This window comes from Sitophilus oryzae, unplaced genomic scaffold, assembly GCF_002938485.1.
Source record: "Sitophilus oryzae breed Bouriz unplaced genomic scaffold, Soryzae_2.0 scaffold_1989_pilon_pilon, whole genome shotgun sequence".
Classification (NCBI taxonomy): domain Eukaryota; kingdom Metazoa; phylum Arthropoda; class Insecta; order Coleoptera; family Curculionidae; genus Sitophilus; species Sitophilus oryzae.
The window spans coordinates 47,773-65,084 of NW_022146711.1; the positions used below are offsets into that span (position 1 = coordinate 47,773).

At 32.3% G+C, this 17,312-nt stretch overlaps 1 protein-coding gene across 1 annotated transcript in view; it reads right to left on the bottom strand.

The window, feature by feature from the left end:
• Positions 1-10,345: 10,345 nt before the first annotated feature.
• LOC115883806 overlaps positions 10,346-17,312 on the bottom strand; it is a gene marked incomplete in the record, with an annotated part of 163,537 nt that continues 156,570 nt past the window's right edge. The window contains 1 exon segment of the mRNA XM_030902211.1: positions 10,346-10,369. Within this exon segment, the coding sequence (XP_030758071.1) occupies positions 10,346-10,369 (24 nt within the window).

Sequence of the window (17,312 nt, forward strand, 5' to 3'; positions counted from 1 at the left end):
AAGTTACCCCTTATACAAAGATTTTTCTTATAATATTTTCATTCTTTTATGCAAGAAGTAGATAAAGAAGAATGTACCGCGGTCCTGTATTAGATAATGGAAAAGTCATTGACCAAAAGCTTATATGAACAGAAGAAATGGTGGATCTGAAAAGGTCGTAGCGCCACCTCAAAAAAACGAATGTAATCTAATGTGGTATCGACTATACTATTACGCGAAGAAACGAACTCTCCACGACAGATATAAATAACGCATCGGTAACTAGTCCACAGTCATTTATTCCAGGAGCCTTCGCTGCAATGAGCAATATTATGGGGGGGGGGGCTGGTACAAAAAATAATTATATATTTTTTAAAAAATATTAAAAATTTACTATTGAGCATTACAAACTTTAATTAAATTCTTGATATATTTTCTAATAAATGTTAGTAGTTTTATTTAATTATTCTAACATTCTTCATTTTATTATTTTTTTATTCATTAGGCTAAGTCATTTTATACCTTACTTAAAACGGTTTTAAGCAGATAAAATTGAACATACCTTATATTTAAAAATGTTTTAGTGTATATTTTTAAAAAAAGCAAATTTTTAAAAAAAAAAAAAAAAAAAAAAAAAAATTATAGTAATAATTTATTTAAATAAACGATTTTATCCCATTATAATTTTAAAATTTCCTTGTTAAATATTTTAACATCCAGATTTTTTTCAGAAATTGCTCAGATACTTCTTCAATACTTATTACCCAACTTTTCAAAACAATTAAATTTCCTTATATTCGAATCTGGCAATAACTTTGCCATTCAATCCCTCGAAAACTTTTCCTTTTAAAAGTTTGGAATTTATATTATTCCGATAGCTAGTTTTCCGTATGCGCTGCTCCATGATTCCGCGATCTCCCGTAAACCAGGGTGTCCTCCAACTCAGCGATATCCCGCATTCCGTGATCAGACCTCCGTGTCGGTGTCCCTTAGCCCGGAACAAAACCCGACCTCGCAGTGACCCCGTCGATAACGAGATGCGCTCACGCAGTGCCGCATACATCCTGACTACTCAAAGATCCGTACACTACTAACCTTCCGACGCCGTCCAATCGACTTGAACGGGCCAGAAGGCCCGCGGATCATGGTCCTAGGCTCGCGAACATCATTTCGCCGTCGCCACCACCGCCGCTCCCGGACGCCATTGAGAGTAATTATGAAGTGAAAGAAAGGGATTATTTTCGAAAAATTCTACCAATTCCGGTAAATAATGTGCCGAGACGCCGCCGCTCCGCCGGCTCTCGAAACGACTTCCCTCAGTCACAATTATCCGCTCCAATATGCTAAACTTTTAATAAATACATGAAGTTTCGGGAAAATAACATGCCCATTTAATTATTTTTGTTTATTTTCTTTGTTTATTCTGTATATTCCTTTCTTTTCTTAAAAATTATTATTACTAATTATTCATATATTTACTTATATTACATTTGTAAAAGTGGCCGGGCCGTAGTGTGTCGATCTGCGGTGCGAAAAATGGGATGGTACTAGGTTCGTTCCTCAACCAGTACGGTCGCTTTATTTATTTAATAAAAATATTGGGTTTACTTTAACGTTTGGTTTGGTTGGAATCAGATTCCAGGCTTCAGACGACCTCGTTCCGCCTATATAGCAGTCAACTTCTTTACATTTCCTATCCCATGTCTCGTTTTTGTTGTTAGCGATCATGTTTTATATATATTTGTTCTATTTTGTAGGCTAGTTGGTCATCATTTTCTCTTTTTGCTCAGCCATTTATTATATGCTTGTTGTTTATGAGTCTTCTGTTTATCTGACTCGGTATTCCACGTCAGATTGTTATTTTTTTGTTGTAAATTCGTGTTTAATACCAAGAGCTTCACGTGCAGCCATGTGCAGAGATTCAAACATCTCACAACACAAATATACAGTCGATACCTATAGAACAATGGAAAGAACATTATTTCAAAAGAAACTAAAAAAATAAAAAAAAAAAAAAAAAAAAAAAAAAAAAAAAAAAAAGGAGAAAAAAAAAAAAAAAAAAAAAAAAAAATTACCATAACCATCGACGAGGAGATGACAACAAAAAAGCACTAAAATCGGTGAAAAATAAAAAAGCGTCAGGACCAGAAGTATTTAAAAACGGACCAATATAAATTAATATTGCATTTGAAAGAACTAATGTCAAGATATATAAATGGTGAGCCAATACCACTAACTTGGAAAGAAGCGTGGATAACACCAATCCATAAAAAGGGAAAAAGAGATGAATGTACCAATGATGCATCTCGGTCACAAGTCCTATGAGTAGATTATATGAAAAGATGCTGCAAAATATAATTGAAAGGGAGTATGCACCGTATGAGGTAGAACAGGCAGGGTTCCGTACTGGACGATCGTGTATAGACATATAGTCATTCTTGGCCATAAATGAAAAAAATAGTGGCAACCAATAGAGAGGTACATCTGCTCTTTGTTGACCTTACAAAAGCATATGACACCGTTCCGATCCAAAAGCTCTGTAAATTTTTCGAAAAATCCTCTATAAACAACACAGCGATAGAAGCAGTTAAACAGCTATATAATGAGGCAACATCAAGAATAAAACTTGGTACGGCGCTATCTGTGGGTTTTCCTGTAACTAAGGGCTTGCCTAAGAAGGTTGCTGCCTATCCCCGATGTTAATTAAGAACTATTCTGAATAGTTCTAGAAAAATGAGAAGATCGTGCAGAGGAATGTGGGAATACCACTTAATGACGAAACAACTGTATACAACCTTCATTTTGCAGATGATCAACTGGTAGTAGCTCAAGATAAGGAAGACCTACAATTTATGACAACAAGACTTTTAAACGAGTATGAAAAGTGGGGGTATCGGTAAATACGTCGAAGACTAAGTACTTATATATAGGCCAAGCAGCAGAAACTTTACGTCTGGATGGAAATATAGATATAGGGTCATGCAATGAATACACCTATTTTGGAACCCAGATAGATTATACCGGGCGTACAGAGAGCGAGATCGAGAAAAGAATACTGAAAGGTAAAAAAGTCACGGGCTAAATTCAGTATTATGTTTCCAAACAACATTTCATATGAAGAAAAATATGCTTTTATAATTCCATCTTTAAAAGTATATTTTTATATGGATGTGAAACATGGCAGCTCACTAATTGAATGGAACAAATATTAGCACTCGAGATGCACTTCTGGCGAAGGTCTGCGAGAATATCAAGAATAGAAAGAGTACCGAACTAAAAGATAAGGGAAAGTATGCACGTCCAGCAAACGATAATAGATGAAATAGAGAGAAGACAGTGGGTATGGTATGGCATGTAGAAAGAATGAGTGAGTACCGAATACCGAAGAAAGTCTTGAAATGGATACCTTCAGAAAGGAGAAAAAGGCCAAAGGCAGCGTGGATCGGAGAAATACATAAAAACTATATCGGGGAAGAAAACCTTCGTCCAGGGGTGAGAATAGGAAAAGGCTGGCCAGTACCGAAGAGGCGTAGGACGCTATGAACCGGTTATATATATACAGGTGGTCGAACTAATTCCGGAAACTTCTGCAGCATATTCTGCAGATTATTAATAAGTAAAAAAGTTCATATAAATGCATGTCTTAAAATGCTTAGTTTCGAAGGTACAGGGGTAGAAATTCACTTTTTATTTCGTTTTTTCAAATAATTATGAAGTACCGTTAATATTTAGATGAAATTGATGTCTGGAGACTTTTTGACATGAGGAAATTTGATTTCATGTTAATATGGACTCCTACTTGTAGTTATACTTGTACTTGTAGTTATATGACTCCTACTTGAGAGGGCTCACTACATATGTTTTAACTGGTTTGAGGAATAATAACTTTTGCATACCTGTATAAAACTTACTGAGTAAAAAAAATACATTTACGACTTTTTCCATAAAAAAGGTCTCTTGTTAAAAATCTCTACGAGTAATGGTTCTCGAGATATTTGGAATTAAAAAAAAAAAAAAAAAAAAAAAAAAAAAAAAAAAAAAAATAAACATGCTGACTAAATAGTTACAGGTACATAGTTAGACAGGTACTGACTATTTCCTACACCCTGTAATCTCCGAAACTAAGCATTTAAGGACATTACATTTATACGATCTCTTTTAATTCTTATTTAATCTGCCAAAATATTGCTGCCAAAGTTCCGATACAGTTTTTCGACCACCCTGTATTTATAACATAATATTATATAACTAGCGAGCTACTAGCGGAAAGCGACATAGATCACGTCGCACCCGATCATATATAGAGACATCCATATTCTTAACGCTGAAAATATCCACCATACCTCAGGCACCCTGCATTGCTCCCATACTAAGGCTGACTTCAACCGCTCGAATTCCGTCTTCCCGCTGCGCGTACTCCGTGCTGCTTGGTGTACCTAAATACCAGCTCGGGCGACCGGCTAACCTACAAATCCGCACGCCTCGCTCCTGTTGGTACATCTTAGGATCATCGTTCTGGCACGACTCCACAGATCATCTCTCTACCTTATACATCTGCCGATTTACTATATTTTTTTTAAAAAAAAAAAAAAAAAAAAAAAAACAAAAATTTATTATTATTTTTAGATCATTTTTATTACCCTTTTAGTTATGTTCGACTCATGATTAGGAACGAATATTAGTAGGAACACAAATTGTAAAAAACCTCCTAAATATAAAATCCTAGATCATAGTGAGTTCTCTCTCAAGTAAGGACTTGTATTATTTTAAAACCAATTGCGCTTATCGAAAAAAAGTTACGAATTTATACTATATAGAGCCGTAATAATACAAAATTATGAAAAACTTTATAATAAGCTTTTGAATGTCGAGTCCAGAAAATAATAATGTATCTTACCGCACCTTATATATGCACGGTATAGTTTTTTAATCAAATTTTTTTCAAAAAAAAACTTCATAAAAATTAATTTTAATAAATATTCCATAACCGATACAACATAATTCCTCGCCGCCTTCCCAACCTCTGCAGTATGCTGAAATTAATTTTTATTTCTTAATTTCTAATAATAACTTTTATTACTGTTACGATAACATATTGATATGTATCTCTTGTATATAACAGATAGTATGATCCCTGTATCAAAAAATATAGTACTTAAAAAAAATTACCAAAAAAAAAAATTACAAACAAAAATAAATTATAATACAAACTTTGTGGGACTTCTTGGGGTAAGCAAAAGGTATACTATCCTGCCCTTATCGGATCTCCCATGCTCCTTCAGGTCTAGATAGTTCAGTACGTGGTCGCAAGAAGTAGATTGTGCAACCCGTGTGGGGGGAAAGTACCTTGAAGAATTTTCGACCGCTCAACCGACACATCAATTTATATCCTCTCACTGAAAGACCAGATCAGAGCATTTGCGGGCAAATCTCGAGTAAGAACGCAGATCAGATCTGATTTGAACATTTATCATGAGTGGGGATAATCGCGGTTTTCTGCGATGTGAAAAAAATACACACAAAATGTTTACGATTATACCTGTAGAGACCTTTCCCCGGTTCTGAGGTAACATTTCTACTCCAAATTCTTACACCAAACGGCGAAGTCTTTAGCGATTGTTCCTTTATAGAGAGAGTATCGCTATTTGTTATAATGCAAGAATTCAACCATCGCCACTGCGAGCCCCACATAGCCTGCACTACCGTCTTGTTATCACTCAATCAGACACACACACACTTAACCTCAGCTAAAGTGCGATCGTATAAGTAAACCGTGACGGCTAATCACTGTCCGAGAAAGAACAAGGACAACCTACGACTCGAACAGATAATTAAAAAATGAGGGAACAGGGAAATAGCTTATTCGGTATCGAAGGAAGCGCGTATGACGTATGATTATTAATGAGCGAAAATACTCTAAACTGGGTGATTTCACTCAAATTTATTGTGTAAAACTATAAACTTGAGTTTTAAATGAATTTTTTCTATTTCCATTTTACTCGAATGATCCAGGGTTATAACTCGAACAAGAGCTTATTCAATAGCTATTGATTAAATAGAGATCATATTTTAGTAAAATAAAAAAAAAAAAAAAAAAAATATTTTTTAGATAAAAATGTACTCAATTATTTCACTCAAAAAATTCACTCCCTGAGAAATATGTGTTCACTCAGGCTGATTTTTTACAGTGTACACATCAGAACGGACGCACGATGCGCTATACAAGTTCAAGCATCGTCAGCAGATGACTATTTCTCATTAATCTTCTGCTGATGATTGATGATGCCCATGTAGTTAACGAAACGCGTGTACAGTGTTAAAAATATAGTGTTTTGGTTTATAGTGGTGAGCTAGTGTTATATTTTGAAATTGTAACGCCAAAGGTTCTAAACTCAAATTAATTTTCTTCACATTCTATTTTTCTGACGTAATTATTTTGATTAAATATAATTTGGAATTAGGCACTGGGTTTTTATATTTGATTAAAATAGAGTTCATTCAAATAAGCAATTATGTAGTACTACTTTCCGACAAATTCTTCGACTTGGATGAAGAAATAAAAATTGATGAAGATGAAACTTTTGAGGCAGTAATAACTGAAAAGAAATGAAATGGTGAAAGTAATAACTGAAACAGAAACTAATAAGTTTCTGTTACACGAGTTGGTGACTAAATAACCATTTTTGCAAGAAAATGAACAACTTTAAGGCCAAAAACTGTGATTTCATTGATCCATTAGCCAAATAAAATGGAAATTAGAATAGGGATATCATAAAAAGACTAGAACGACAATAAAAATGCAAGAAAAACGGTGCAATTTTTAGTCAGCAGTCTTCATTCCACACGAATTATAGCTCAATATACGCAAGTACTACTAACCTCTCAAATCTTTTATAAAAGTGGATATTTTGTATTTTATACCTGTAGATATTGTGCTATGACTTATGTAGATATGTTATACAGGGTGTCCCAGAAATAATAGATTAATGCAGATATTTTAAGAGGTGGTAGATTTGATCAAAAGAAACATATTTTCGCTTTACCATTTTTAAAGTAAATTAATAATAACCAAGATATTTAACTTTGAAAATGTAAAAGAAGTAATGGTAACAGAACCGCTGGCGATAACCGGCTATTAAGGGTTTTTTTCACGAGGATTTTCAGGTTATTCGACGCCACAGGTGAATAAACAAGTGGCACTAAAAAGCTTTTTAACCAAACCAAACTTCATAGGCATGTTTCTGGGGCCGAAATATATCTACTACCCAATTAAAATATTTGCCCTTATTTCTGAGACTATTTCTAATAAATAGATAAGTTATAATACTTATTTAACCCTTAACTGGTCCGGCGTCGTCTGACAGACTACGCCAAATAATTAACCCATTCTCATTAGTCACCGGGACCGCCCACACAATTGGCGTTCCAGCTAATCCTCCTCCTCTCGGTCAACTACTGATAGCCATATTTATGCCCAAACTGGATTAGTTTTTTGGGGCTTAGTAAAAATCTAATTGTTTTTTTTTTCAAATTTATATGTATGTTATTTTATTTTGTACTATATTTTCTTAAAGTTTATATTAATTGAACCCATTTTTGTCTATATTAGTTCAATAATGCATAATATAAAATATAATAAAATAAAAATTTGTTATTTTTTAGTTTTTGTGTGTTTTTTTCACTTTTTAGAAGGCGTAGTCCCACAGACTACGCCGGACCGTTTATGATACGTATCTATTACCGGACCAGTTAAGGGTTAATAACACATATATCAGATACGTTACTGAAGCACTTTTAAAACAAATTGACTTAGTTATTTTTAACAAGTAGAAAATAAAACCAAAACTGCAAGAAAAAAATATATAATCAGTTAATTTTAAGTGAATTTCAGGAATGATTGTTTTACTACACGTAACGTATGGTGACTTAAATAAGTGCAATTTTTTTTAGAGGTATTATATATATTTTGACCCCAGAAACACGAATATGAGTTTTTCCTCGCGAAATTTTTTTTTGGAAAATTTGAAATTTTTTGAAAAACAATAGATTTTTTTAGTTTTTAGTTAAAAAACATAATATCTTAATAGTATGGCAATATAGGTAGTAGATTAAATTTACAAAAAAATAGAAAAAATCCAGTGGTTCTCAAAATTTAAACAAAAAAATTAAGTTTTTGGAAATTTTCAAACTAAAATAACTCGGTTATTTTGGACTTACTTGAAAAACGGCCAAAGAGAAAATACGTTTCTTTTATCGAGATCTATCAGCCCTGAAAATATTTGCACTAAAATAAGACTCACCCTGTATAGCCATTTACCAGTGAAAAGTTATTTCGTTCGATTTTTGGCCGAGATAAGTTAAGCACGCTGCACAACTATTTTCGGGTCTTTTTCGGTAAATCGCAATAATGTCACTATTAATTTAAGTTCTGCTATATAATTTCCATTTTCTTAAATTTCCTTTCCAAAAACAATTGTAGAATAAATAATAAATTATATAAAATAAGGTCAGTGAAAACAAAAAAATCCACATAATGTCAAATCAAATTTAAATGCTTCAATTGAAACCTCAAACAGAATTGTCAAGGATGAGACCTATGACGTATGCATAAACACATGGATAGCATTGGGTGAATATGCCAGTAGTCGGACATATACCAGTGGTCGGACAAAACGAATTTATTTGGAAATAAGTTAAAAATATGGCTTGGTTTGGTTTAGTATTGTTTCAAATAATTAAAAACCCAATCCTGTCAATTCTTCCGCTTTGTTCTATAACATTTTCTTTGCCTAAATTGTCACCCTGAAACCGTTAAAATTCTGGAAAGTGGCCATATCTTTGTACTACCTTTGTGCCTAAATTAAATAGGAGTTTTCATCAATATAATAAAGATGCATTAAGAAAAACAGTCCAAATTGTCTGAGAAGATATGTTACCAGGATTGAAAACATAGCCGTTTGCGGATTTCCAATAAAAAAACAGGCGTTGCTTAATACAGGTGAAAAAATTGTATCTAGAAGAAGAAAAAGTGAAAACGCTGTTTACGAATGGAAGCATCATTTTATGAACCGCGTTGCTATCGTTTAAAGATGATTTTTTCATATAGATAACATACCTACAAAAATAAACGGTATATACATATAATGTTCAAGATTAAATTTGCTTTAAAATTATACATACATTAAATAGGGGACTATACCGGATACTGACCAGCACTGTCCGACTAATGACAAAACAACACTTTTATCACTTAAAAAAATAATGATCTAAAATCATTAATAGTGTTAAGTATTATTTAATAATTTCCTTTCATTTATAATAATTTAACCCTAACTATTTAGTTATTGTTAGCAACATAAAAATGTGTAGGAACCTGAGTATCGATGTCGAGAATTTCGGGTACCAAAAGAAACACATGGTACGTAAAAAGGGACTCTTTCGGAGAAAGTGAACGGCACAGTGTGCGAGTTCATTCGTTGTAGGCCGTTAATAGGCGAAGCGTCAAAATGCGAACCTTTCTGCTTGTCTTTTATGTAAACCTTAATATTAGAAAAGTTAAATTAAATATTAAAATATACAGTCCATAGTGTTTCTTTATGTTCGACCCCAATAAATAGAACAGATAGTTTTACGAAAAAAAACTGTTATATTTAACGCGAAGCCCAATAACCACACTATCTATTTCATAAAATTTCATTTCCATGCCACCAATAAAGAAATTTTAATCACCAATTTAAACTCAGCTTTTTCTGAACAGTCCGACGACTGGTATATTCACCCTATACTACTTCCTTCATATTTTTATTCAAAGATCCATAAATTATAGCTGTAAGTTTCCATAAAAGTTTGACCTATCAAATAGTTTATTCTTTCAAGTAGATCCGCCTATTCCGAGAATATCTTCGAGGGACCCGAATTTATGTGCCCAATAAAAACTACGACCGATCAATTCCAATGGTCCGTTCTCGTTTCGGTTCGTCAGCCGGTACCGCTAGTAATTCGATAGTTCTAATGGCGGCCATTAGACCGAACCGTGCGTCGTCCCACCAATGAATGGCGTGACCTTCGCTACGAGTTAGTCATTCACCGTAGACAATAGAAATGTTTTCAGTGACAGTGCGTTATTAAAATGGAAATTACTGCTTTTTTTCAATTTCGAATCGGTTCTTTGTTGTGCCGCAATCGCCGATTGCACCCGCCGCGCTTGGCCTCAAGCTTTCCGGTCAAATTAGTAGCGATAAGGTTTTGTTTATGTAATTTCGAATAATTTGGAAGGGGGTTATTATCGAAAGGTTGAGACTCATTAAAAAATACATTGTATGACCTCGACTTATTTTGTATTTGTTGAAAAAATAAACGGGTACTACTATTTCTCCACTGAAAGAGAAGTCTAGAAAATACAAAAAATATTTTTTTTTATAAAATGGGTATTACTGAGTAGAATCCAAACGTAAGCTCGGTTGTCTGTGACTTTTACTGCTAAAACAAATTTCCCTAATCACCAAAAAAATGCTTAAAATTTCAGGATTCAGGGGTAGATACATGTGTATTTCCTCCCGTCATTAGAAGTAAAACAAAAAAAAGAGAGAAAAACAAATCTTTTGATTAACTTAGAGAACAGTTTCGTTTTTAGCAGACACCTATTAAAAACCCGTTGACGTTCTGATAAAATTATATTCACCTACATTATTATGTTTCCAAAACATGCTTCAATATATTTATTGAAGCATTTTTTGTTACAATTGGAGTTTGGAACCTTTGTTGTTACAATGACCGAAAATATAATTTACCTGTGAATGAAAATAGCAGACATAACTATCATTGTCATCGACCTTCTCCTTGCTTGGATTTATTATATTAGGGTACATTTAGGTTGCAGTTGAGGGTTGGATCCTTTGGTGTTATAACAGCAAAATAAAACACTAATTCACCACAATAGACCAAAACACTTTTAACACTGCGGACGATTTTCGCTAACCATGTTTGCATTATCAGCAGATGATTAAAAACTGAAGTTAGTTAAGTGTTTCTAATCATCATGATTAATGAAACACGCGTCTAGTGTTAAAAGTAAAGTGTCTTGGTGGTGAATTAGTGTTTTATGGAGGTGCATTTTTTATCTGTTAGCTAAATTGGTTTTATACGAGTATAGTTTGGATTCTGCGTGGTAAAAAAGGAAAATCAAACTAAGAAAATTATTTTTCAGTAGCGAAATATTCAGTGTTTTTTTCAGAAATAAACCTACCACAAAGGTATAGACATTATTTATTTTGTATTATTAAATTAATGAATAACTATATTATTATTACATTCTCTTTGCTTGTTTGTTTCACTTTTATATTTTGTATATATATTTTGTATATGATCTATACCGGGTGCGTCTCAAAACTGGCCCACCCCTATAACTTTCTTATTTTTCAGATAAAAAAACTATATTTGGTATGTTAGTAATAGTATGCGAAATAAATTAGGATTGATTGACGTATTCAATTGTTATTGATCACTTCCTGGTTCACCGGAAATTACTACAACTTTTGATTTTTAAATAGCACCCTCGGTATTTTTTTACTTTATTCGATAGAAAATGACTCTCTGAATAGAATGACAGATCATATGTAAACTTTTGACATTTTCGCTTAAAAAGACATATTTTAAATTTCAATCTAGAGTACCATGGCTGTGTTAAAACACTAATTTTAATCAAGGAGCCTTGGAAAAATAGATCTGATCGTCTAATGTTTTTAGTGTCTTGTTCTGGCCGGTGAAAAGATGTCCAAATCGTATCTTTAATAATATCTCAATTTTTTCAAATCAAACATGGATGACTCATTAGCATATTTGGAAAAAACATTTTTTTACGAATAATTTGGTACCACACACTTGGCTTTTTGAGTCAAATTCTCGTTAGGAATGTTACAATTTAAAATAATGTTTACATGTTACAATTTAAAATAAACCATATGCAAAAATGTCAAAAGTTGACATATGATAATATGTCATACTGTTTAGAGTGTCATTTTCTATCAAATAGAGTAAAAAAATACTCAGGGTACCTATCATTTAAAAATCAAAAGTTGTAGTAATTTCCGGTGAAACAGAAAGTGACCAAAAACAATTGAATACGTACGTATCAATCCTAATTTATGTCATATACTGAAATACCAAATCTCGTTTTTTTATCTGGAAAAATAAAAAGTTATAGGGGTGCGAGCCACTTTTGAGTTTGAGACTCACCCGGTATAGGTTGGTGACAATTTCGATGCTCAACATTGGAATTTCGGAAACTTCAAGAGATACGAATTCGGTTAAATAAGACAAAAGTTCCGTTATTACAAGTTTGACAAACGTCTGTAAAGAAAGCTTTTCGGTATCTTGATTAATTTCCGATTTAGGTATGTAAAAAAATGAAAAGACACGTTTACTTAAAATGACAATATCTTTAGAACTACAATGATATATTGTTTTACCGAAATTTGATGAAAATATAGATACCTACACAAATGCTAATAAGTCTTTAATTGCCTGTTAAATGTGGGTCAATATAATGCACAACACTGTACTTATTAATAACTAATTAAACTCTATTACTTTGTTATGAATTAAAAAACAGCTTTGTAATTTTAACCCGTTAGATACATTAGAAACTTAACTGAAATGTCAAGGTTAAATAACACCTTATAAATTTATCTACACACTTTGACATTTCCTGCAATAGAAAAAAATTTTGCGTTTGATTTTTTTAAAACTTAATGTTGAAATTATACCGACTGATGACTATTGCCTGTGATTTACCTATGTCAATTGAGATAAAACAACTCTTTTAGTATACAATATGATATTGGGACTCTAAGTGATTTTTTATTATTGGTTAAAAAACATACCTAGTATCTTGATAATATGGCGACATATGGAGACATTTAGAAGAACGGAAACCCAGTAAAAATGTGGTTCTCAAAATTTAAGCATTTTTTTTTTAATTTTCAAAGTAAAATAACTCGGTTATTTTGGACTTAACTGAAAAACGATAAAGGAAAAATACAATTCCAAGGAGATGTACCAGACTTTTAAAAACATTTGCACTTACTTAACACTTGCCATGTATATCTAAGATTGTCATGTACTACAATAACTTCAATTAAAAGAATATTTTCATACCATTAAATGAAAGATTTTTTTATTTTGTTAGTTTTATTTGTTAATGGTCTAAGGCGGTTTCTTTGAAGCCGAAACAGCGCCATATGCTCTCTATTAATTGACTAAATGAATAGGCTTAAGTACCGTATGATCGAAAAAAATCGGCGTCAAAGGCGGTTGGACAATGGCAATCGATGATAATTTTGGCGAGGTCAATCTCTAGACGTCATTTACAAAAAATTGACATAAAACTTGTGCAAAATTAACACTAATTATAGAATAATTAAAAAAGAATAAAACATTTCCATAAATCATAGCGTTATCTTGATTAATTTCCGTATCTTGATTAATTTCCGATTTAGGTATGTAAAAAATGAACAAATATGTTTACTTAAAATTACAATATCTTTAGAACTACAATGATATATTGTTTTACCGAAATTTGATGAAAATATAGATACCTACACAAATGCTAATAAGTCTTTAATTGCCTGTTAAATGTGGGTCAATATAATGCACAACACTGTACTTATTAATAACTAATTAAACTTTATTACTTTGTTATGAATTAAAAAACAGCTTTGTAATTTTAACCCGTTAGATACATTAGAAACTTAACTGAAATGTCAAGGTTAAATAACACCTTATAAATTTATCTACACACTTTGACATTTCCTGCAATAGAAAAAAGTTTGATTTTTTTAAAACTTAATACTATTGCCTGTGATTTACCTATGTCAATTGAGATAAGACAACTCTTAGTATACTTTTCATCCGTAAATTTTTTATTCCGGTCCGTCAACGGAGAAAGATCGTACGGTAAAGGACGCCTTGACACTTTTTTGACAAATTTAACCTAACCTCAATAAAAATATAATAGTATAAGAGCTAGCAAATATAATAGTATAAGAGCTAGCAACGTCGCGCGTCGGGAAAACGGGAATTTTAAGAAAACAGGGCTGGAACTCTGTAACTAAATAGCGATCGGAATCGGAGCGATGAAGAATACTGACCTTGGCTGTACAAACTAAATGGCAAGCGACATTATTCTTCATCGCTACCGATCGCTATTTCGTTACAGAGTTCCAGCTCTGGTTCTTTAATATATATTTTGGTATGCTCTCTTGTGCTCTCCTGACCAAAGCGCAGGGTCGTCTGGTTGCCGTTAGACTACTGCGCATCACATCTGTACAGGGTATTCCATTCTCGTGTTGTTTATGGGATTTCTCGTTTATGAGTGGAGATACAATGATGCGATTTTCATATTACATTGCTACTTTTTTATGAAACTAAATATTCCACACATTTGTTTGTCCTAGCCTCCTTAGTTCCTGAAATACAGGGCCAATTTGTGATGCGCAGTAGTGAACAGATGTTAAATACCTACCGTCTACCGTCTTAAATAAAACGTCTACCGGTCGTCAGACGGTCGGCACTGTTCAGGAGAGCATAGCGAAAGATATATTACAACTTAACAAGTATAGCTAGAGACGTGGGAAATATAAAATAACACGCGACCGGTGCTATCCCCAAGTCTCTTCCTATATTTACAATTTAAAAATAATTTTACAAGATACAGAGTATACCATATATATACCCAAATAAGTAAAAAATATCAAAGTTGTATTTTTTTAAATGGAACACCCTGTATATCATTACATTTTTAGTTTCTACGATTAAAATAAAGGTAAATTTGATTAAGATTTATTATACTTAAACCTTACCGTTTTTGAAATATTTTCAATTTTGTGAAATTGCAGTAAAAATTTTAAGGCTTCATTTCTCCAAGGGTATCAAAGTTTTTAATACTAAATATTTACTGAAGTTTATTTACTGATCAGTTATTGTGTTGCAATAATAAAAATAATACTACCTTATACAGAGTGTCTAAAAATTTATTTTAAATAATTATTAGCTTCAAACGGCAATAACTTGTTTAATTTAAACGGAACACCCTGTATATTTTACGAGAATCAGATGCACAATTTAATTGTCTATCAAATTATATTATACCATTTTTTACCTATCTCTTTAAGTTTCCGTAGAAAATGCATTTTTTCTTGTAATTTAGAACTTATTTATCAATATACCCATGGACTATTGGATATTTTTTATTTATTTGGGACACTCTGTATCTTGTAAAAATATTTTTAAATTGTAGCTGTAATAGTCCTTCAACGAACCCCAAACTTACAATTTGTAAAAATCTCATCGTTTAGCTACAATACTCCGTGTCGTATGTGGTGAACAACCCTGTATATTTGTACAACTGTACAACCTAACCTAACCTAACCAGTTCTCTTAAAATTCCCTATCGAAAACGTTGCTATCTCTTAGACCAGGGGTGGATACAGAAATTTATTTTAGGGCGGGCCCAAAATACAAAGCAATGTAGAATATGCTTTTTAGGGCGCCACACGGTGGAAAGACCCAATATAAAATGTTGGACATTGACTTAAAAATAAAATTTTAAATTAAATAATTTTGGTAGAAGATTTGAATTACTTAAAGTCCAGACCGTTATATTTTATCCAACTCAAAAAAATATTTTTAATTATATATCTGTTTGAAAAGTTTCAAATGAAGATATTACACTGACTTAATTATGGTATTCATTTCTTGTGAAACAACCTAGTTTTATAAAAACTGGCAAAGACATTAATAATTTTTTTTAACTATACATATTAGTGCAAACGATTGTTTTCACTTTAAAATAAAAGATATATATAGTCACAAAAGTTTGGGAGAACAATTGTATATAAGAGACACATAAACATTTTTTTGCTGCTAAATACTATATTTAGTAGCAAAAAAATGTGTATGTAGAAAAATAAAAAAATGGCCAAAGTTGGCCAAGACTTTATATATATCACAAGGTAGATTAAGCCTTTCTAATAACGAAACTAATTTAACATCTTGCCCCAGCTTGCCCCCCTCTAAAAATTTCCATTTAATATATTACTAATACATGCTATACTAAAATCAAAAACCTTTTCAATTCCAATAAATTAATTTAAAATTTTTAGAGTCAAATTATCTTTATTTTTTTATAAATTTATTAATATTTAATTATTAATTGGATAAATACAAAATGACGCTAAAATCAAAAACAGATACAGGGTGCTACAAATATATGGAAAACTTATAAACTATTGGAAAAAGAAAGAGGGTTAAGTACAGTGTTGAGGTTTTTGTTTGTAATAAAAATATTCTAGTGCGTTGATTTACTGTTATATTCTTTGCTTATAATAAAGTTATTGTACAGGGTATCCCACTAAGAATAGCTCTCGGCTATATCTCGGAAAGTATTAGCCGTGAGGCTTGCGGAAAAAATATTCATAACTAAAGAGACCATGAGAAAATGCTGGAAATTATTTTCAAATTTGTAGAATGGCCGCTAGAGGGCGCAACTGCTATAAAAAATAAGAAAATAGAGTTTTTACACAACTTTGCCTAGATAAGGGGTACTATAAATAATAGCTTCATAATCTTCAGTAAATTCTGAATATTTTTTGTTAGAACCATTTTCCCCTATCTGCCAAAATAAAGTGGTGGGGAAAGGTTAGATCTGTTTTTATTTAAATATTAATAATTCCGGACTGGATGGACGGAATCCAACTAACTGGAGCTCGTTTAAAATACCGTTTCTTACTCTATATTATACCATATAAACAATAACTGTAAGCTTTTGAACGTAGATGCTAGGGGGCGCTGTCTTACAAATTAACAAACATTGTGCGTTTTTTTCAAAAAAAATGCGATGGTATATGTCATTTTAGCTGATAATAAAGAGTAATGAAAGCTTAAAAAGTCAGTGAAAACCGCATCTTGATATCTTCTTTCAAATCGAAGATATTAGCAAAGTTATATTAAATAGGAAAATATATGTAAGCCCTTAATTACCATATTTTTATAACACGGTATCAGTAGTTTAGATTTCAGATGTTAAATACCTACCGTCTTAAATAAAACGTCTACCGGTCGTCAGACGGTCGGCACTGTTCAGGAGAGCATAGCGAAAGATATATTACAACTTAACAAGTATAGCTAGAGACGTGGGAAATATAAAATAACACGCGACCGGTGCTATCCCCAAGTCTCTTCCTATATTTGTACAACTGTACAACCTAATCTAACCTAACCAGTTCTCTTAAAATTCCCTATCGAAAACGTTGCTATCTCTTAGACCAGGGGCGGAT